Here is a 23,721-nt window from a genome sequence, read left to right on the forward strand (position 1 = left end):
GAACTTCACCTTCATTTACATAATTGCTATATGGAATGGAAAATTGGCTTATGAAAGGAAGGAATCTGAGGCTCATTAGTAAGGAGCATCTTAAGAAGAGAGAGTGCTTCCTGACACAGCGCTCAGTTGCAGGATGTGGGAGGTCTTATACTTCATGGTAGCCAGCCAATTAATGAAAACACAAGTAAATTGAATTTAACTTAGTGCTTGCCTGTGTCTGTGAGGTTGCTTGCCTGATGATTGCAAACAAAAGCCTGATATCTATGCTCATACAACAAAGCAAAATGGTGAATGCAATCTTGAGGAAGCATGGGAAGAGGTACTGCTGGTTCATACGGTGTGATAACCATAGGCTAAATACGTGCTTTTAAGGCCAATTTGTAGATGAAAAATATAACCATGGATAAAAAGGATAAAAAACCTTCCTTGTTCTTTAAGCCTTTAGGTCTATCAGCAGCCAGGGGAAAAGGGGGACTGCAGACATCTGAGATAGCCAGCCTATTCCTGGACAGATGTTTGAGTGTATTCGCTTATCCTTCTTGATTCAAGTGGCTGACCCATCACTAGGGGAAGAATAAACAGTATTTTGGTTGTGCTTTTGTGCAAACAAGAAATTATCAATTTCCATCCCACTTTCTTCAAAGAATTCAAGAAGAAACTATGCCTCCACAGAGATTAGTCATAGGGCTTACATACATTATAGTCCACTGAAAAGTTTATTCTCCTCTGACCTCACATTGCAGACACCTGATTTTGATATCAGTCCCATGTCTGCAGATGTAGTCCAACACAGGCCAAGGGGATCTAAGAAGTAGCCTTAATTTAAAAGATGAGAAGGTGGAATTGAACAAGTGAAAAGCTAAAGGATGAGTAGCAGATGTGACTGGGTGATCTGGTCAAAGTGTCTCCTCTTTCTCACCAGATGATAAGGGACTCCTTGTTGCAGGTTTTATGACAATCTGAGTACAAGGTTAACCTCAGTATATGGACAGTGCTCAAGGGGAACAGCATGAAGGGAACAGCCATCCTCAGCTTGGAAGAGTTCACTCGTATGAAACATCTCAGTAGATTGTAGCAGAAAAGAAACAAAAACACTCCAGCAGGGATTACTCTTTAAAGCCTGCAGGTTTGAGTTGAAATCCTTCTCTTTTTCATCTATTTTGAGAAAGTTCCTAGAAATTACCCAGTCATAAATGATTCAACAATGTTCTGAAGCAGGAAAACCACAGCTGCACTGAAGAAAGAGCTGTCATTCCAACATGAGCAGAGGTGCTGACCCAGCTTTAGAGGAAATTTTGCTTGAAACTGGCTCACTTACATGTCTTTTCCTGACAGAGTATTTTCTCAAAAAGACACACAAGTCCATATTAAAAGTATGAAACGAAACTGTTTGAATATGAGTAATTTCAGATGAGACATGGCAACAAGATATTAAAGAAACATAATAGGTGTTAATGTTACTGTCCTTTAAATTATTAATTTGGTTGTAGAAATTAATCTTCTGAATTAATTAATTAATTAATCTGAGCAGCTCAGCCCTGATTCTGGTTGTTTTAGACACAGTTTCTGCAGGAGTTAATCCTGCAAAAAACCTTAGAATCATAGAATCATAGAATGGTTTGGGTTGGAAGCGACCTTAAAGATCATGTATTTCCAACTGCCCTGCAATGAGCAGGGACATCTTCAACTAGATCAGGTTGCTCAGAGTCCCATCCAGCCTGGCCTTGAACACATCCAGGGATGGATTGACATGACATGATGCACAACTTCTCTCAGCAACCTGTTCCAGTGCCTCACCACCCTCATGCTGAAAAATTTCTTCTTTATATCTAACCTAATTTCACCCTGTTTTACATTAAAACCATTACTCCTTGTCCTATCACTACATGCCCTTCTAAAAGGTCCCTCTGCAGCTTTCTTGTAGGCTCCCTTTAGGTACTGGAAAGACAGACTATGAGGTCTCCCCAGAGCCTTTTCTTCTCCAGGCTGAACAACCCCAACTCTCTCAGCCTTTCTTCATAGGAGAGGTGTTCCACCCTGCTGATCATCTTTGTGGCCTCCTCTGGACCTGCTTCAACAGGTCCATGTTCTTGCCTTTATGCTCTGCAGAACTTCATCTGCAAATAAGAAAAAACAGAGAAAGAATGTTTTGGTTTTTTTCTTTTTCAAAGAAAAAGAGTTTAATTGTTCTATTTTGGTATTCGTTTACCGAACATCTGCAAAAAGTTGCATCTACTGTTTTTGATTGACATTTTAAGCCCCTGCTACTGTTTACTTAAGGCTAGCTGTCCAGACCAAAGTGTCATTTAAAATGTAAAGCAGACATGTGCAAGGGGAAAGTACCTGGCTTCAGTGCACAGAAGAAAATAAGAGCAGTAACACAGGAAGAGTAGTATGATAGAAAACTACTGAGTATCAATTGTTTCTAAAACATCTGTGCAGAAAGTCTGTAACAGCTAAATATTAACTACTGCATAGAAATGGTTGTCTTGCTGTATAGATAAACTCTGCAGTTCTGAATGTCTCCAGCTGCTAAGTTCCTTCAACTCATGACTTGTTGTCTGCACCTTTCCTATAATGTCTGACCTCTGAATTCAGCCTTTCAGACAGAAAGAGAACAAAGGACTGTCCAGGATGCTGAAGTACCACAAACTGAAGCATCATCAAAGGAATTTTTTTTCAAGATAATTAGCCTCTGAAACTCGCTGGCACCAAATACTGTCGAATTCGGTAACAGTGGACAAAGATGCATAAGAATATCCAGATATCTCAATAGGGATGTAAAAAGTAAAGTGAACTGATGGGCTGCATATGAATCCCTCAAGAAATTCATCTGCTTGTAGAACACTGATAAAGCAACTAGATGTGCAGTACAGTATTCCATGTCTTTTCACAGAAACAGGAAAATTTGAACAGCTCATGTAGTAAGGTGTTTGTTATACGATAGTGATGATTTAGTCCTCGTAAAGTCTATAATCTTCCTTCCTTCATTTCCTCTTTTTTTTTTTCTTTTTTATTCTCCTCATAATTTATGAAGGTTTTCTAACATTTCTGCTAAAGATTCTTGTCAAACCTATTTTGGATGCTTTCCAGTTTCCCCACAGTTTTTCTTTTTTTTTTTGCCTGCTTGAAAAGTTCCCTTCAAGTTTTTAAATTCCCTCTATTAATTTTAAATAAGAACAAGCTAAATCTTAGTCTTTTCCCCATCATTCATATCCATGGGCTTTTATATGGTTTCCCATAGGTCTCATTTCCAAGGACAGCCATCCTTACAAGGACATGGGCATGTGGAAAAGCCTTACACAAAAGGCACTGTAATTTTTGTCTCCTTCTTAATAGCAGTAGAACAATCTTAACCTAAATCACTATGATGAAAAACAACAAAGAAAAGAGAAGGGACTGTGTTTCTACTAGCTTTGACTCTTCTTAACCTACTTTATAATTTTTCTGATTACTCTAGTGCAATATTTACCAGTTGGGATCTCCAATATTTGTTCTCTCAGATTTTCCTACCATCAAAAACCAGAAGAACAATGTATTTATTTGTTCTTTCTCTTAATTCAAATGTAGCAGCAAAAATGTTGTTTTTTTCCAGAATTATGTCACTTGAATATATACTATACATTTTATTATTCTTTGGGAAAGAGTTAAAAGCTAGGAAGGGAGCTGTAAGCAGCTGCAACATAGGTCTGATCTGTCATCTTCTGTGAAAACTGTAAGAAGTTATAATACCTCCAGGAAATGACCCAGTGGACTTCAATTCAAATCTTGCAAATCATGTCCTGATATTGTCAACTTGCATCAGGGAGGTGTATTTCTCTCCATGAGCTGCACTTGGGATTGTTACTTCCAAAATTATTAGGAATGTTGATGGATAAGTTTAGAGAACAAAGAAAAAGAACCAAGATTTTATTAAGACATTACAAAAACTGTACAATTGTCACTAGGCAAAAAATATCCAGGGAAATATCTGCACAATCAAATCTATTGTGAAGGTCGTTAAAGTCTTGCATCCCAGGTTCAGCAAGTATTTCTCAGCCCAGTTAGGTATAACAGCCGAGAGCATTATGCTAAGGTAGGTTGACCTTGGCTGGATGCCAGGTGCCCATCTAGTTGCTCTATCACTCCCCTCCTCATCAGGATAGTGGGAGAGAAATTAAGATGGAAAAAACCCTTGTGAGTCCATATAAAAGCAGTTTACTAAAGCAAAAATGAAGGCCACATGGAAGCAAAGGAAAACATAAGATATATTTTCTATTTCGCATCAGCAGGCAATATGCAGCCACTTCCTGTGAAGCAGGGCTTCAGTAGGCGTAGCGGTTTCTCTGGAAGACAAACGTAATAACGAATGCCCCCCTCCCCTCCTTCTCTTAGCTTTTACGGCTGGGCAGACGTCATGTGGTATGGAATATCCCTTTGGCCAGTTTGGGTCAGCTGTCCTGGCTGTGTCCCCTCTCAAGATCTTGCCCACCCCCAGCCTACTGGTGGGGGGGAATGTTGGCGAGACGGCCTCGATGCAGTGCAAGCACTGCTCAGCAGCAGCCAACACACTGGTGTGTGATCAATACCTCTCCAGCTACCAGCACACAGCACAGCACTATGAGGGCTGCAGTGGGGAAAAAGTGGGGAAAATTAACTCCATCTCAGCCAGACCCAATACAGATAAATATGGTAATAAAACTCAGAGCTCAAAATGGCAGCCAAAAACTGCTTAAATAAGAGACAAAGCGAAGAAGAAGTTAGTATGTGAGAAACTGAGGCACAGACATGCCTCATGATTTGCCTGATGTCTCTCAAGAAGACGGTGACAGCACAGGAATCCAGATCTCTTGAATGCTGTGTGAACAGTGTCAGTGTAGCCACATACCCCCACAATGTAAATGTCTAATACAATAGCAGTTTATATGTCTGTCTGGTGGTAAATACACCATTTTCTTCACACTGGATGTGAGTTCATTCCCAGCTTTATCACTGATTTTCAGGATTATCCTGAGCAATCTACCATAACTTTGTGCAAGTTTACTCTCTATAGTGTAGTGGTAGTAAGACTTTTTTAGCACCGTTATTTGTCCTGGAGAGGTAAAGGCATTTAAAATGTTGAGTCTAGGGGAATTTACATGAGTTTTTTTTTTTTTATAGACAGGATTTGGCCCATTTCAGTTTCGATGTCTTAGACAGGTTTTGTTGAGGAAGGCAGGTAGGATTAGATTCAGGACCCTTTGTCTTATTGTTTAGTCCATTTAAGAGCTTACTGCAGGACTATGATATGTATGCAAAGTTTATGCCAAATAAAAAGACAGGCTGTTCAGAAAGTGATAAGAGATCCTTCTCCTGAATGACCCTTAACTCAGACTGAAGGCGATGAATAGCCTTACTAGAAAACTGCCCAAAGAAAGGGAACAGCTAATGATACTCTTGGCACACCACAGACAGAGAGAACATTAATGCAGTTTAATGAAAACCCAGACAGAAGCCAAATGGCTTGTACCTGACATGCATTGACAAAGTATGATTGGTCTCTTCTTGATTTATGTGCATGTGTGATACAGATGAAACTACAGGATTTCAACCAAGATAATGTGCATAATTAAAAAGAAAAAAAAAATTACTGATGCAGTGGCAGAGGTTGATGGAATCTAATTGGAGAAGCAAATGAATAAGAAAAAATATTTTTATTTCATTTTTGTGCTGAGCTGTATAGACAGTTCAGCAATTAAATCACTAATCAGACAAGAGCTGGCTGACCTAGGAAAGGAGCTATTCTACATCTCAGCTGGATGTGAATTTTTAAAATATCTGCTCAAAGGAATATTTAAAAGATACAAAACATACAGAAGGACATTTTGGTTTTTCATTAAGCTTATGGCTTATATTGAAACTGTTCCACAGATTAAACAATCTAGTTTGCTTCTGTGGAAGCTACTTTATAATATTAGTTTTATTTTGAACAGAAACTGTTTTCCAGGGATAGGACGAGTGGAAATGGCTTCAAGTTGTGTCAAGGAAGGTTTAGATGGGATATTAGGAAAAATTTCTTTACGGAGAGAGTGGTCAGGCATTGGAACAGGCTGCCCAGGGAGGTGGTGGAGTCACCATCTCTGGAAGTGTTCAAAAACGTGTGGACGTGGCACTTCAGGACACGGTTTAGTGGGCATGGTGGTGTTGGGTTGATGGTTGGACTTGATGATCTTAAAGGTCTTTTCCAACCTTAATGATTCTGTGATTCTGTGAACTGCAATTTATTTTTGTGCGCATGTGTGTTAGTATTAAGGTGAATTTTTATCGCTTTAGCCTCTTTAATAAGCATCAAAAATTGTCATTTTACAGTTACGCTTGAATATTTAGGTGTAACCTGCCTGCTTCCAGTGTTGTGATGACACTTGTGTTGAAAGTATGAGGCCTTGACGTAACTTACCCGTGGTCTGATTCTGCCAGTCTCCATCACAATGACTGGAGGCTGGTTTCTCATATTTTGCCTTGAGAAACCAGTGCTGTATCTGTGAGATATCTCCAGAGAAAATACTGTATATTAATTGGTAGAAAGAATTGGGGTCAGAAGAGGAACGTCTGATTTATAGCTCATTATCTTGCCCTGGGAACTGATCGAGTTCTTCTATCCGGTTTATGGGTAGAAAGGAGGTATATGTGTTTCTGCCCTTTCTCCCACTATATACCAATATTATATCTAGCAGTCAGAATCACCGAACACCTGGGAACTAGGATCAGGTCTCTCCTGAATGAGCAAGGGATCTGATCAGGTCCACCTGAAGGTGGAAGAAGAACATAATGTGGAGGAATCACGAACATCTTGCAAATCTGGATGTTACGAACCCACCTTGAACATCACACTAGAAATTGAACCTGCAGCCTGCGGAATGAAAGAGCCACAGCTGCTGCAGCGGTGGCAGCTTCTTCCAGTGGGAGTCTGAGGTCCTTCACTCTGAATTGTCAGGCTTCTTATTTTACAGTGGGATCTTAGGGACTAGCTCTTACAACTGACAAATTAGATTTATTGTCACATTTTTTATTAGACTGTTACAAAATGTTTTACATATTTAATTTGAAGTAATTTACCCTCTGAGTAAAGTGCAGCTGGCCGTAATACTGGAGATAAAAGTTTGGTAAATGTATGACCTCCATCCATCATCTTCTTGAACACAGCAGGCATTACAACAGTACATTGAGAGAGCATTTAGTTCCCAACCCGTGCCATTGATCAGAGGACTTGAAAGTGTTACAGCCTCGCCTGGGAAATGTTTAATTTCCAATTTGCTTCAAAGGCTGTGATTTTAGCTCAGGACTTTTCTGATTCAGTTTCCAGTGTGTTGATGAGGTGATGCCAGCTATGCTATGCAGCACTGAGGAAATAACTGGTGGGTCCTAATCTTATAACCATGCTTGAAGTCTCTGTAAAGTACCCATATTCACATTTTTTAAATGTATTTCAACTCTAACATATCTGGATCTTTAAACATCTGTGGTGTTCCAGCTGTCAAAATATCATGTGAGCAGTGGTGAGAAAAGTGGAAGGAAATCTTCCCACTGGTAGCCAGAGGAAAAAAACAGCTGAAATGTGATCCTGGAAGTGTTCTCTTTCTTCTGTGTGCTCCACTCGTTTAGACAAAGAGGTTGTGGTTGTTATAATGGGAAACAACTACCTGTCGGATGGTGGGAACGAATTAACTTAAAACATGCAATTTCCATTTTCCTTTTTTTTTTTTTTTTAATATCTTAATTTCTGCCAGAGCAGTTCTAAGCTTCCTGGAAGGTCAACGTGACAGTCTGAAATCACCACAGTCTTGCGATGCTGAAAAAGATATTTAGTGTTTGGGGGTTTTAAAAGATATTTCAACTCTTCATTTCCCATATTTAGGAATGGATTAATTTTTATCCTTCAGTCCTTCCACATTACACAGCTATGTAGAGTGACATTAAACACTGGAGGCAGTTATAAAACATTTGCCTGAATGGTGTAAATTGACATTTATTCAAACGGACATTTATACAAACGCCCATTGGACATGAAAGTGGAATCCTGTCTTTTTTGAGCTCATTGGGAGATTTATTGTTCTCTAAATGGGCTGGAATCTCTCTTCCAAATTTTAATTTTAGTATTGGATACTTTGCTCCAGTTCTTCAGTGCTAAAAGCCAGGTAACTTTGTGACAGGGTTGTTTCTTTCCTCTCTTTCACTCAGTACAACAGCACAGGGACAGTGAAAGAAAACAAAACACTAAGAGCTCTGCTACAGTACATGTCAGTGGATATTTATTAGACACAGACACTTTCTGTCCCAAAGTCACCCCTCCTAATGTACTTGGTGGGAACTGTGCTTTGGCTCCTATTGTTTCTCCAGCTTGGTATGAATTTCTCCTATATGATAACACAGACGTGTGTGCGTCGACTGTAACTGCTGTGTATCCAAGTGCAGAAGACCAGAGAAAGGCAACCAACTCAGTGTCTGGTTTGGGGGGAATTTTTGTAAAGAAGAAATGAAATTTCCAGCTGAAGTTTGAAAGAGTTACCACTATTTGATTAGTTGTGGTGGAGACCTATAATTAGCTCTTATTTAGGAAGGCATATGGCTCCGACAGATGGTAAAGGAAAAAAGCAAGTTAGATAAACAGGGCTATTTGTACAAGATTATCTGGTCTCTTTTGGTTATATTTTGCAGTACAGTGCTTAGGTTCTAGCAAGATGGCATACTGTTCATTCGAGGAATGCACACATGTCTTAATTTTCTCTAAAGAATAGCAAAATTAGTATGGCCTGCAAGTGTTTAAGAATTTTGGCAATAGCAGGAGAATTTAGGTGACAAGGAAACTTAGAAATTAGTAAATCCATACCTGTTTTGTAGGGACTCTGTAGAAGAACCCACTCTCCTTCCAAGGCAAGTAGGAATTTCAAATTCTGAAGGCCAAGAGATGGGACAGCCCGAAGTGTGCGTCTGGATGGATGAGGGAGGTAGTCATCCACTAGGCAGATTTGGGTTATGTTTATGACAGTACCAACCAGGATGACGTGTGCTGTAGAGATTCCGATTACAGGCAGGTGGGCTACAGCTAGTCCAGACTGAGATTTTAATGGCAATACTATCGATACCCATTTATTATCACCCTCCCTGTTCACCTGTGTTAATAGACTGTGTGATTGCTTCTAATCTGCTTCAGGGCAAGGGCATCTAGCTCAGTTTAAACTGCCTTGAGCTGTGATTTAGCAACAGTTGACTTTTCACTGAAGCAGATTAGGAAAGATCACGCGAACCGCTGACACAGCATGTCCGCGTGGGTGGTAACATAAGGCTTGTGGATAAGAAGGTTTCAGAATGCTCGCAGCTCCTTCTGAAGTGAGTGTGTTGCAATGCCCTTCATCCATCTGTGCACGAGTGACCTGGGAGAATGAACCCATCTGCCTTTGAAGGTATCATATGTCTCAGATTTACTTGTGTGGGAACCCAAGTATCGAGACTATGGTATGTTTCTTGTGGCTCTGTGTTAATCTGAAATACAAATGTTTAAGTGTGCACTGTTATTTGTAATGAAATATTTATGGTAAAACCATTTACAACTGCAGCACCTTGATTTCCCCACGTTATTGAAGATCATCTCTTTCATGAAAGCAAAACTTAGCAGAATCCTGCTTTTCCATTTGTCTGAACAGCAGCATAATACTACTGCTTTTCCCAGATAGGAAGAGAGACTTAAGAAGTTGCCAGTAACTGAGTAATTATCTTGTTTCCAGTGCTATAGTCATAAAGGCATTAAGGAGGCTAGATCTGAAGTTAGATCTGTTTTCCATATGTATTTTTTCCTGACTGTGTAATCATTCCCTGTTCATTTTAGACCTCTTGCACAATGCTCAATAAGCTGCAGAGAGATAATTCTGGAGAAAGCAGTATGTAAACCTGAAGTCATCTTTCTAAAAGGTCATATTGTAATTTTATACCTAGAATAAAAAAATATTACTTACTTTGTTCTCTGCTTTGTGCAGGGGATGGGAAATGATGCAATTTGTCCAGCAGCAGAGTGTCAGGACTGAGTCATCACATTTCCTCCTTCCTTATAGTCCTGGTTTCAGCTGGGATGGGGTTAATTTTCTTCACAGAAGCTAGTATGAGGCTATGTTTTGGATTTGTGATTAAAATAATGTTGATAACATGCTGATGTTTTCAGTTGTTGCTAAGCAGCCAAGGACTGTTCAGCTTCTCATGCTGCCTTGCTTTACCTATTAAACTGTCTTTATCTCAACCCACAAGTTTTCTCACTTTTACCCTTCCTATTCTTTCCCACATCCCACCAGTGGGGAGTGAGCAAGTGGCTGTGTGGTCCTTGGTTGTTGGCTGGGATTAAACCACAACAATTATTTTGAAAAAGAAATAGTTAATCTTACTTCTCTGGGCTGCTGAATAGAGGACAGTTAGAGTAAATCCTCTCTCTGCTCTTTTTTTTGTTAAAACCAGAAGTAGAAGTGTACTAAAGGAGAGGTAATGGAGGGGTTGATGTTTTCCCCTGTAATTCTCATCAAAGCTGTAGCAAAGTCCTGCAAATTTAACAGAAAAATTGTATAGGACAAAATTTGCTGGGAAGCAGGTTTTAATGTGTTTCCTCTGGAGAACACACTTTTTCACATTTCATTTGGGTCTCATGCTCCATGTTGTGCAGGGAAATCTAACATCATTTAAAGTTATTTTTAACGAGGTAGACAATTTAAAAATAAACCAAGGACCAAATTCCAAGGCTTTCTTCATGCTTCTGGTACCTGTTGGAAGCTGAGTTAAAAAATAATGCCAAGTGATGTAATGATGATCACCCTTGCTGTGCATGGTCTCTGTAGCACTACAGCTGAGAACCTCTTCCTTTCTAAAGGTTGTTTTTCTTTCAGCTACTCTCTAAAACATACCGCCTTTCACCCATGGCTTTGAAGGTAGCGTCCTATCATAGAAGCATTACCTCGTGCAAGAGAGCTGAGTTAGGTGTTGTGCAATTAGGCATCTACATGTTTTAAAGGCTTGAAAAAATAAATACAAACAACACTCCAGCATTTTTCAAAGGTCAGATTATACCAATACTCTTGGGCAAATCTGGGTCTCAGACCAGGAAGCCTACCATTTTGAAAAGGTTTTTTGGTTAACATTTATTCCAGTTTTCTTTGGCGATTATAGACATCAGGAGGAAACACAATCAAAAATGTAATTATGGAAAGAATCTAGCTGCTGAAATTAGAGCATGCTAATCACATGCCAAACAAATTGCAGAGGGCATAAAAACTGGACAGTCTTACTGTTTTGCAAACAGCAAGGGTTCGTATGACTTAGGTGGCTCTGGGGAAGTCATTCATCATGAAGTCTCAGCTACACCAAGACATTGCCATTTCAAAGTGAAAAATCAGAAGAACATAGGTCTCTGTCATAGCTTTGCACCAGCTGAAGGATGCTGCCAGTGTAGCCAGGCAATACTTTCAGTTCATGTAGCAGTGGGTCCTTCGAGTAGAAGGACAAGCTATTTTTGCATATCACACCCCTTCAAAACACAAATAGAGTAGCACATTAGTCAACTATAGTTGATTTCATTATCAACTTTATCAAATTATATCTACTACCAAGAGCAAAGCTATGGTTAAGTGAGTTTGACCAGATGTTACATGTTGCTGTAAGGGACTATAGTTTCTCACGGTGTCCTTCAGGTTCCAGTGCTCTTTCTTGAAGATGTTAAGCCAGATTTTCTTATACATTGCGTACTGCTTTCTACTTTCCTATTCCAAACCTCATTATATGCTCTGAGGCATTATGCAAATCTGTCCTATCCTATCCTGTCCTGTCCTATTATTTCAGAGATTTTTGGACATCCGCCACAGATACCTCCCACCCTCCCAATGCCTTCCTTATGGCAGTGGTCATCAGAACAATATAGTTTCTATTCTCACTAAATTTAACTGAAGACAAGTAGCAAATTTGTTTAGAGATCACCTGTCCATCAGTTCCTTCCTTGTAAGATTACCAGGACAGGTATTTTCAGGGCCTTCCTGGATGTAAATAGCAAAGCCTCCCTCCGAGTGTTTAAAGGCATGAATAATTTCTGTATGATGTGCTACAATAACATTTAGAAATCTCTATCCATAGAAACTAAGGTGTATTTGGGGGAGCTTGGTAGGTTGGGTATGGAGACAGTGGGAAAACAGGACATGATATACTGACTGGTCTGTACAGGCAGCCTATGCTGTATGAATGAAATGGTGCACAACTGCAAAGAGCCCTTTTTCCCTTCCTTTTTTTAAAATGGCATTACCTAATAGTTTGTAAAGGGATTGCTGAGGGTGGTGGTGGGATGGCAATATAATTCTTGTGGAAAGAATGGAAAGAGATGCATCAACAGGCTTTTCTCATTCTCTTAAACAAATGGTTGTGGAGCACAGCTGTCCTGTTCATGCTTGTGATGGTTCTTATGCCCCCGAGAGCTCTTTCACTTTCCAGATAATTTGAAGACCTATTCAACCCAATGAAGATAAGCAGTAAATGGAATAGCCACATAGGAAAAGGAGATAAGATTCCTTCTGGCTTAAGGGACACTGCAAGTGTCACAAATAAATCTCTTAACAAGGAAATGTACTGAGTAAAAGCTCATTACCACAAAATTAGACTTTCCTTACTGAGTTCACCAAAGCTCAAGCCTTCGAAACTGTGGAATAAAGACCTAAATGCAGATCAATACAGTCTTAGTTCCAGCTCTTACCAGTGAGTGAGAGCTCCCAGCAGTTTCCAGACGCTATGTCTGTCTTCCTTGGACTGCATGTGACTGCTGAGCAGTGCGGACATAGCTCAGAGCTGTTTATGTAACCAAGGTTATGCTAAAAAGAGATTTGGGAAAGCCTATAGTTTCAAGTTTCCCTCTGTGCCAAAGGACAGAGGTACTTGTGTGAACATGGGTGTACGTCTGCTACGTGTCGTGCCAGCAACCCTCTCTGAACAATGTCTGCGGTGGCAAAGGCCAACGTTATTACCACTGTCGGTCAGCAGGCAAGTCTGTGGGCTTAGAGGGACATGAGTGTCAGGTGGTATCCCAGGAACAAGGGTAAGTCTCTGAAAGTTACTGGGATGATGATGTTTTCATCGACTAAAGGAGTGTATGTTTGGTACAGGTAAAATTTCTTGTTAGTGAAAGAGGTTCTAGTACAGTCATACAGCCTGGTCCCTGTCTATAACTTAAAGCACAGAATACATCAGTGAATGCTGCTTGCTGAAGGGCAATATCTATGGAGATGGTGTTGTTCCCCTTTTCTTTGAGAGGCAGGATGCCTGCATTGCCATCAGAACTACTAAGACATCTTCATGCTGCCAAGCACTCCCCTGAGGAAACTCCTGCCACAGCTTTATGTCATACTTTAAGACAGAAAGAAGCAAATTGTGACCATTGAAATAGGCAGGGATGGGTTGTATTTAGGAGATGATCAGGCACTCATCTGTTGTAGTTCTCTGCCAGATCTCTGCAAAGGTAGATCTCTGTGCTTAAAACTGAGCAATTTTTGGCCCTGTTGTATCATATGCCCTCACACTGATTTGAGGAAACCCTAAGCATTATAGCATGTCTTTGACTTCGACCTTTCCAACAAGAGAAATGACTCTTTATGCCACCTTGCAAATCTAGCTCCTAAAGCAATTACACACTAGGAGTGGTCTGCGCAGGAGTGTGTTTGAAAAGAAAATTACATTAAACTTTCCATCCTAGAAGAGTACCAGTATATCAATATCCAAATCAAATAACATAAAGCTTCCTTTGTCTGCCAGCTAGGAATAAGAATGCATTATACCTCTAATATGATTTTTGTAGTGTCTCTAATATGATGAGGTTTAAATTAAAATAAATATGACTGCATGCTTTTGAAGAGCTAATCAGGCTGAAACATTCTAGCTTAACTGGTGTAGCACAAGGAAATAAATGTGTAATCTAGGCTGCCTGGACTTATGCATAACTATTGTGCAGGATATGTGATGGGAAGACAATAACAGGGTGAAACACTTAGGCTGTTCCTGAGTGTGCTTTGTAAAAGTCAATAATAGAAAACTGATTTGAATATATTCTGGGTGACAGTGCTATGTTCCTGCTGATTAATTAGCTGAAGTCTTATTGGTCTTATTGGTATTTAATCAACTCTTCCCTCTGCCTCATATGAATTTCTCTTTTTTTGAGGTGTTTCTTTGTCTGCAGTATTTCAGTTCCAGCAGACCAGTGCCACAAAAATTAATCATTATAATGACAAAACTACATTTATTTGTCTACCAGGGCCTTTACTTTTTTTTTTTTAGTCCTTTTGTGTTTTTTTCCACCTAACCAAACTTTACCGTGGGAAATCTTTGCTCCTCAGTCAATCTTAACTCGCTGACTTGATGATTAACTCGCTGTATGATTCTTGCACTGAAAAGCAAAGCAGTAGCCTTAGCACAGCAGAGTAGACCTGTCCTGGTTTGAAATGCTTGACAAACCAGCAGTCCCTAAGACTTTCTGACCTGGACTTTTATCTTACCACAGTTCACGGACTCAAAACAATTCTGCAAAGGTCCAAATTCGCAGAAGTACCTTCTGAAAAATTATCTTTGTAAAAAGCATGTACCTGATGGCTTACTGATGATGACCACAGATGTGTCTCTCTTTGAAGGACAGATACTGATACATCTTTTTTAAGCACATCTTGTCAGGAGAGTTCCAAAATACCGTTTGCTAAAGGACTATATTTCAAAAGCTTAGTTTTCTACAGCACTGAATGCTGGAAAGGGACAAAACTGGTTCTGAGTAAATTTTGCAAGATGTTGTTGCTCAGGGGCTATGGAATTAGAATTAGCAGGGGATTCTGATTAACAGCCAAGACATGACTTCAAAGTACCTAACTTTGTTGCCCAGTTGTTCATTAAATAGTCACACAGTCATTGCAGGCTCCTCTGGAAGGAATACACTGTAGTAAATATTATTGCCTCCAATGTGGGTTTGAACAGCTAAGCAAGTCACACTGTTTTCCTGTTAATTAAAGGACAATTACTCAATAAGCAGTGGACTTTAAGCAAAAATTTGCCTTAGTCTAAAGCATGCACTTTTTTTTTTCATCAGAAGAATGAGGTCTTAAATTCCATAGGCTCCATTGTAACAAAAAAAAAATGCATACGCTGGAGGCACCTAAAAGTTAGGAAGGACAAATCCCACCTGAGTTTAGGTGAAATTAATTTGTGATGATCACCAGCACACAGATGAAGCTATTGACTGTCTGAATTCAATGTGGAGAAGCTTAGGGTTCTGGTTCTTGAGTTCCTCAGATTAATCCCAATAGTATGGGCCAGCTTGGCAGCTCTCACATGGGTCAAGGGCCTGAAGGAGTACACAGGACTTTTGGCAACTTGAAAAAAGGGCTAATTTTTTCTTTTTCGGTATCTTAACTCTACACTTCCAAGCTCTATGTTTGGGATCTTCTAGCCCAGGCAGTAACTTCTGGGAGCACCAAAGATGACAAGAAAACTCCCTCTTCTGAAAGATGTCCATTGCAGAAAAAAGATGAAATTTCACAGGTGAACACCCACAGTCCTCATGGTGCTGGGTAGTTAACCTCCCTAGAAGATATCTGATGCTGTAGCTTTCATTAGAAATGAAATAATAGATAAGTGAAATAATGGATAAGTGTTGTAACAGAGCCAGCTGTTCTCATTTTAAAATCCAGTCTGCCTACAGTTCAACTTTTTTGTTTCTTTAAATATCATGTTTGGGAACCTGCAACCCACAATAACAATCTGCTCCATTACCATTAATTATTGAGAATGCAACTGTTTAATTACAAGTACTAATACAACTGGCCTAGATAATCCTGAAGTGAAAGTATAGAGGAAAAACTAATCTCCCTGCAGAAATCACACCACAGTCTGTCTGTGTTTTGTGCAGGTGATTCCAGCCTTTGCTCAGCCTGCGTTCACGAAAACAACGTTTACAGCAGAATATTTCAGATTTTGTACAGGAATGAAGAGATCATTCTTAATGAATCAATGAACTTCAGAGTGCACCTGCTTCTGGATGGCGAAAGGGTGAGTTGTTCTGGGATGCACATAAAAACCAGGAGGGCTGGGATTCCTCTTACCTAACTTCAGGTGTCCATTGCGCAGATATGTCAATTGGAGAAGTTGTCATAGGGTCCCTGTGCTGTCACAGGTCTCGTCAGTGTAGCTGGTGGAGGTAAAGGCATGATTTATGTGACCAAATACCAGCATCTGCATTAGAAGGAGATCTACCATCCTGTACCCATCACTACCTATGCTAACGAGGGTGCCTGGGGTGATTTGTTTATTTGTAAATGCCAACACTATAAACATCTGCATTAGTTCAGATAGACCCTATGCACTGTGCCTGTTATGAAGAGTAGTCTAAACCTTGGCTTTCCAGTGGAAGAAGATGTTGATGTATACTGGTAAATCAGTGTATCAGAAACTCAAGTGTATCAACTGTAAATTGTCATTTGTGCACTAGATCACTCATTCTACATATCTGTGTAGATCAACCTCACCAGAGAAAACTGGGAATTCTCTGCATCTTGCTAGGACCATCTTCTACTCTTACCATCCATTACTACCTTCTCCTCCTCTTCTCTCCTTGTGATTAGTTTTTGCTACAGTCCCTCTCCATGACTTAGAGGTCTCCTCACTCTCCTCCTTAGTGCTCCTGATTGCAGGAGCATGTGGCAGTAGCTGGAGCCTACCTTCCCTATATTCCATGTATGACACCTTTTCTTTACATTGTGTCTCATCTAGATTGGGTTCATAACAAGATCCTTCTTCCCATGACTGAGAGCAGCCCTGAGGAGAAGGACTTGGGGGTGTTGATTGATGAGAAGCTCAACATGACCCAGAAATATGCACTTGCAGTCCAGAAAGCCAACCGTATGCTGGGCTGCATCCAAAGCAGTGTGGCCAGCAGGTTAAGGGAGGTGATTCTGTCCCTCTGCTTTGCTCTGGTGAGACCCCACCTGCAGTGCTGTGTCCAGCTCTGGAGCCCTCCACACAGGAAAGACATGGACCTGTTGGAGCGGGTCCAGAGGATGCCACAAAAATGATCTGAGGGATGGAACACCTCTGCTATGAGGACAGGCTGAGAGAATTGAGGTTGTTCAGCCTGGAAAAGAAAAGGCTCCAGGGAGACCTCATTGCAGTTTTTCAGTACTTAAAGGGGGCTTCTTTGTGGAGTCTCCTTCTCTGGAGACCTTCAAAACCAGACTGGACGCGTTCCTTTGCAACCTGCCCTGGGTGATCCTGATTTGGTAGGAGGGTTGCACCAGATGATCTTCAGAAGTCCCTTCCAACTGTCGCCGCCTGAAAGGAGCCGTTTAGGATGACCTCCCTCCCCTTGGGACCAACGACCAGGTTTGTGATCCCTCCGAACTGAATTAAGGTGAAACGACACCAGCCAACCAATTTAACAATTTAATAGGAAACTAAACAATCTAACCAGACCAACAAGTCCTGTGAAACACGTCTTTCACAGTTTGACAAAGAGATGAGGAGAAAGAGACAGAGACAAAGATATCACCACCCGTGGATCCAGCGGCGTCCCGTTGGTCCTCTTGATTCCTGTTGTTCCTTGGTGGTGGGGGTCCCCCCAGCCCCTCTGAACATCTCCTTTTATACTTTTTAGTCCCGTCTTTTTCACTCTGGTTGCCCAAGGAAATGGCACGTTCTTAGTGCCCACGGGGCACGTTCTTCTCGCATGTTTGGGGGGGGGTCGTTGCTTGTCTGGTGCCCTCCTTAAGTGCCGTACTTAGGGCTCCATTCAGGTTTTTGTTCTTATCATTGTTCCCTGGGCTGAGCCGTTTTTGCAGCTCCCCCCAAGTCATCTCCACATAGATAAGGGTCTGTCAAGGTGAGACCAAGCTGAGTCGATTCACAACTCCCTGCATCTCGCCTTTGTGCTCCGAAACCGGTCTAGTCGGGTGATATTTACCACTATGGCTGCGCTGTAGCTCTGCTCTTCAGGCCTCCGCACCAAGAAATGTTTAAGACAAAGTCCACGTGTCGGTCCGCCACACCAACCCCTACCATTCTGTGATTCCGTGATTCTAAGAAAGATAGGGATGAACATTTTAGCAGGCCCTGTTGTGATAGGACAAGGGGTAATATTTTTAAACTAAAAGAGGGTAGATACAGACGAGACATAAGGAAGAAATTATTCACCATGCGGGTGGTGAAACCCTGGGACAGGTTGCCCAGAGAGGTGGTAGTTGCCCCATCCCTGGAAACATTCAAGGTCAGGTTGGACGGGGTTCTGAGCAACCTGCACCCACACAAGGGAAGTATGTGTTCTGAGCCACCTTTCTTGTAGGGCACCTTCAGCTTCCTCTTATTGACGTGAAATTAATGTGTCCCAGTGATGACTCCGGTTCCCAGGAGCTACAAGAGAGGAGCAGCCTTAGAGCATGGAGAGTACTGTTTCCCTGGACTCTTAAACAGAAAGAGGAGAAAGTGTCATTGTAGAATGGCACTTAGGCCTGGCCCAGTGTGTCATAGATGTGCTTTGCCGGCACAAGGACTGGTACAGACTATACGGCATTGGTGCTTGTTCTCAGTGATAGTGAGAGACACGTGACATCAGCTGTTCTTGCAAAATCCGGAAGCCATCAAAAATAGGTTCTATTAGTTATGCAGCCAGTGTAAATCAAATGCTGTGTGTTGAACTTGGGGCCAGAGATGCTCACCTGTCCTTCCTTGTATAATTTTGTATTTGAGCATGAAGAGATTTAAAATTTCTGCTTTGTCTTATTTTAACCCATATATACATGGGTTATGTATAGATATAAATTAAAACAGCTGGCAAACCTAATTTAAGCTCATTTCACATGGTCCCCTTTCCCTCCCACGTTTTTCTTGGTGTTTTGATTAGGTTGTCTCTTTTGTTTGGTGGGATTTTTTTTACATAGTGTCATAAATTTATTCCTCTCTAGAAATGTTGTTTTGTGCTTATATGAAAAATTACTAAATGCAAGTTTATCAATATTCATTAGGAAAATGTTCCAACATGCATAATTGAATATTATTTTTTTCCTTCCACAGTGGAACATTTCTGATTAAAAGTCCCTCCCCTGAAATTATAGCAATTTCCGCTGTGATGAGCAGGGATGATTTCTGATGATTTTTGCATTAATATTCAGGAAAGTTGTGCACCTCACAAAACGTGAAAAACAACCAAAGATTCCTCATAGCTAAAACTCATTCTGACTCCTGATGTGCTGTGTGCATCACACTTCTCCTTTCATAGGAGGTCCTGCGGGCAAAGGGCAGCTGCCCAGTTCTGTAGATACAAAACAGTTTCGCACGGAGGAAACCCCATTATCTCTGTATGGTGAAGTTGCTTTGGGTTTTCAGGGGCGTACAATAAGAGGATAAGCAGGTCTGTTGGTGAGTTGCTGAAGACACTTTAAAGAATGAAATGCAAAAAATAAAGGTCCCTAAAACTTTTTGGGTGTTGAGGAGATCAGCACAATGCTGCCAGACCTCTTTTTCTGCTTTGATGTCTTATCCTCCATTACTTTACAAATTTGATATAAATAAGGGAGAGACCAAAGTGTGCCACTCCACCATGATCAGAAGAAAACTTCTATATTCACAACTATTGTTCAGAGGCGGTTTTGCATCTCTGTCCTGTAATGTCATATGTTGGATGCGATCCCTGCAATGTGGCATTGGCAAAACACCTGGAAATATTTTTCAAATGTTTTAAACGTTATCTCTGTCCATAACTTCTTAACTTATTTAACACAATAGATGCAAGCCCTTTTTGTGACAATTGTGTGCTACGGTGAGTTTTTTTGGTTGAAGGTGAAGAATCTCTTTGCTGCTTTTTCTGAAAGTGGAAGTTATGATAAATAGACGAGGGTAATGGAGCGCTGACTTCATACACTCCATGTAGTTCCTGCTGTCAGAGCTGGAATTATCAAATATTATCTCAAGGGAGCAGTATGCTAGAGTAGTTTTGTTAATGGGACAGGTTGCTGAGGTAGGCTAAGTACAAAAAATCCCCAAACAACAAATCCATGTCCAGATTAGATTATTTGCTACTGGTTTGTTTTTTTTCTCTTTTTTCCTCCTCCTCTTGCATAACCCTAGATAAGCTTAAAGATGGAAATACATCTTTTTTGTCTGGCATTATATGGCAAAAACCTCAATTATCGACCTAGAAGTGGCACTGAGCGTACCTTTCACCATATAAATGGTGGTTTAAAACTCTCTGGTTTATTAGATGCCTTTTCTATATTATCCAAGAATGCAGCATTCTTTGAATTCATAGGAAACAATATTGCAGGGCTGAGGCAGCCTTTAGTGTTACAAAGAAGTCTAATTTATTTTCATAAGCTTTTACTTTCATTCTTATTAAAAAAGGAGCTCTGCCTCTTTCATCAAACAATAAAACAAGTAACTTGTCTGTCTCCTTGCTTGCTGGCTCCATTCAGGGACAATTTAGTAGCAGGGAGAGGATAAAGTGAGGCACGCTGGGATACACAGTATATTAGATTTTGTACTTTCTGGATGAATTTGTGTGAGATGGGACATCCAGATCATTCAGTCTGACATTCTGGCTAAACAGTTAAGTATTATGGAAGTACATCACAAGAATGCAGCATCTGCTGCATTATTGCAGATCTTAAAAGCTAAACCAAAGATGTCAATGTAAACTGGAAAAATTAGAATTTAAAACTGAAATAATGCACTTGATTCCAGGCCAGTTCAACAGAAATTGGAGTACTTTGCTTTGTATACAGTCTTTATTGTACAAATACTTTCACTTTTTAAATACAAATACTTTCTATTGTACAGATTCTGAACACTGTTCAATAAAATGCATTTTCCTATCAGTGCAGTCCTTTGGCAAGAGAGACAGAGGTTATAAACCAGCCTGAACTCTGGAAAATTGTATGTGCTCACAGATGAATATGGGGTCTTCTTTTTGCACAAGCTGTGAGGTCCAACGTGGGACCGCTAGGGAAACCGTAGGCACATCCCAGCAGCAGAGAACAGAATACTGAATTTGCAGACTTTACTTTCCTCAAAACATAAGACGATGTTACAAGAAAATGCAGAGTAATATGAAACTGATGAAAACAATGAAGAATTAATCAAATCAGAAATGAGAAAATTAATTTCACCCTTGCTTGATTTTAGGTGAAAAAAAGAATTAAGTGCATGTACTATTTCAAAGAAAGTTTTAAAAATTTCTGTTCTGAACCGTCTTATTTTATTTTTGACTGGAGACAAGATCAACATGTAAAATGCAATAATGTTTCCCAGAGGTCAGGTTCTGAATTTCCTTTACTTTTGTTTGGGTGTATGGAATATTACAGAACAGAATAATATTCCTTGATTAGTATGAATGTATTCCCACAAACACAGATTTTTATTTTTCTTTCATGACTTGTGATTTTAATCATTCACACAGCTGAAAGGTCAAAGAGCTTTGTAAAAAACACTGGAAGACACTTCACAGAGTGTCTGGCAGGACACTTCTTGGCTTAACCAGTCAAACACTAATTATATTCCAGAGAAATTTTTCAGGCTAATTTCTTAACTATGTTGGTACGAAATTTTAAAGGTTTTCTTCAGGGAAAAAAAAAATTTTAGAAATTCTGATAGTCTATCTAACTATTGGAAAATTATACAGTCTGTAAGTGATAACTGTGGAAAATGCCATAATAGTCCCACTAGTGTTAAAAGAAGTAGCATATTTCATTTAAGGACAATATTATTTTGTACAGGAGACTGAGGAATGATAGAAATTTCAGTGCCTCTTCTGTATGAGCTATGGAAAGGCCATTTCATTTTTTCCCATGTAAAGGATTTTATGCACCTGTGGTTCTAATAGGTGAAAAAAAGTAAAACACAGGAAAGGCCAGCAGGTATCAAAGCTGTATAATAACTTGTGTCCTGTGATTGCTGTACATAATTCTGTTGTGTCTCAACATATGCATAAAACTTTTAATGATATTTTCTCATGAAGAGTCCAGTGATTTTTGACTAACTGTCCAGGTTTCACTTGTCTTATATTTTTTTATATATATAAAAATTATATATATTTTATATATATATATTTATATATATTTATATATATATTTACACCTCCAATATACAAGAGAAAACCGTAAACCCTATAGTGAGACCTGTGATTTGATTTTATGTGGGGTTTTGCACTGTTCTGAGCAGACCATTTTCAATACAGTTTGGGGATTAAAAATGTCCTATACTTGCACCTTAATGTATGACCCCATGCAGTGATAAATATCTCTAAGTCTCTTATACATCCACTCATTGCCTCAGGGTGCTTTGGGCTGGTGTCACTACGTATTGAACTTGTTTTAAACACAGACTCTGATTTCAGTGACAGTTGCAGGTGCTCAGCAATACTCATCACAGACCCAAAATTTCAGCCCCTTTGTTGAAGGACGAGGTTTGCTTTGTCTGAAACACTACTTGAGTTGAATTCTTAGTTTAAATTCAGACTGTAGCTTCAATACTGATTATTTCCTTTGCAAATGCCATCAAATGTGATTTTTAGTGACAACAATTCATTAAAAAAGAAGTCTGTCTTTTCTGAAAGACATACTTCCAGATGTTTTGAGACAAACACAGAAGAGAAAGCAGATTTCTGTGGAGGACAGGGAGGTGATTTGAGACAGCCATCATGGCTTCACCAAGGACAAGTCCTCCCTGAACCAAACTAGTGGCCTTCTAGCATGGAGTGGCCACATCAGTGGACAAGGGAAGTGCGACCAATGTCGTCTCTCTGGATTTCTGTAAGGCCTTTGACACAGTCCTCCACCATATCCTTCTCTCTAAATTGGAGAGAGATGGATTTCATGGGTGGACCATTGGGTGGATAAGGAATTGGTTGGATGGTCACATCAAGAGAGTAGTGGTCAATGGCTCAATGTCCAGATGGAGATCGGTGACGAGTGGTGTCCCTCAGGGGTCTGTACTGGGACCAGTACTGGTTAATATCTTCATCAGTGCCATAGGCAGTGAGATCGAGTGCACCCTCAGCAAGTTTGCAGATGACACCAAGTTGTGTGGTGCAGCTGACATGCCTGAGAGATGGGATGCCATCCAGAGGGACCTGGATAGGCTCGAGGAATGGGCTTGTGTGAACCTCATGAGGTTCAACAAGGCCAAGTGCAGAGTCCTGCACCCAGACTGGGGCAACCCCTGGTATCAGCACAGGCTGGGGGATGAAGGGATGGAGAGCAGCTCTGCCGAGAAGGACTTGGGGGTCCTGGTAGGTGTAAAGTTGGAGATGAGCTGGCAATGTGCACTCGCAGCCCAGAAGGCCAACCATCTCCTGGGCTGCACCCAAAGCCGCGTGGCCAGCAGGGTGAGGGAGAGGATTCTATCCCTCTTCTCCATTCTGGTGAGACCCCCCTGCAGTGCTGCGTCCAGCTCTGGAGGCCTCCGCACAGGAGAGACATGGACCTGCTGGAGCAGGTCCGGAGGAGGCCACAAAGATGATCAGTGGAGTGGAACACCTCGCCTATGAAAAAAGGCTGAGAGAGTTGGGGTTGTTCAGCCCTGAGAAGAGAAGGCTCTGGGGACACCTTCTTGAAGCTTTTGAGTAAAGGAGGCTTCTAAGAAAGATGGGGACAGACTTTTTAACAGGGCCTGTTGCAATAGGACAAGGCATAATGGTTTTAAATGAAAAGAGAGCAGATATAGACTAGATCTAAG

At 40.6% G+C, this 23,721-nt stretch overlaps 1 protein-coding gene across 1 annotated transcript in view; it reads left to right on the forward strand.

Moving 5' to 3' along the window:
- Positions 1 to 23,721, forward strand: part of FAM135B (family with sequence similarity 135 member B) — a gene marked incomplete at both ends in the record, with an annotated part of 148,296 nt that overhangs the window by 54,432 nt on the left and 70,143 nt on the right. The window contains one exon of the mRNA XM_081996627.1: positions 15,914 to 16,053. Coding sequence (XP_081852753.1) covers positions 15,914 to 16,053 — 140 coding nt within the window. The remainder of the gene's footprint in view (positions 1 to 15,913; positions 16,054 to 23,721) is intronic.

Source organism: Phaethon aethereus (genome assembly GCF_964289735.1).
Source record: "Phaethon aethereus genome assembly, chromosome: 2".
In the NCBI taxonomy this organism is placed as follows: Eukaryota; Metazoa; Chordata; class Aves; order Phaethontiformes; family Phaethontidae; genus Phaethon; species Phaethon aethereus.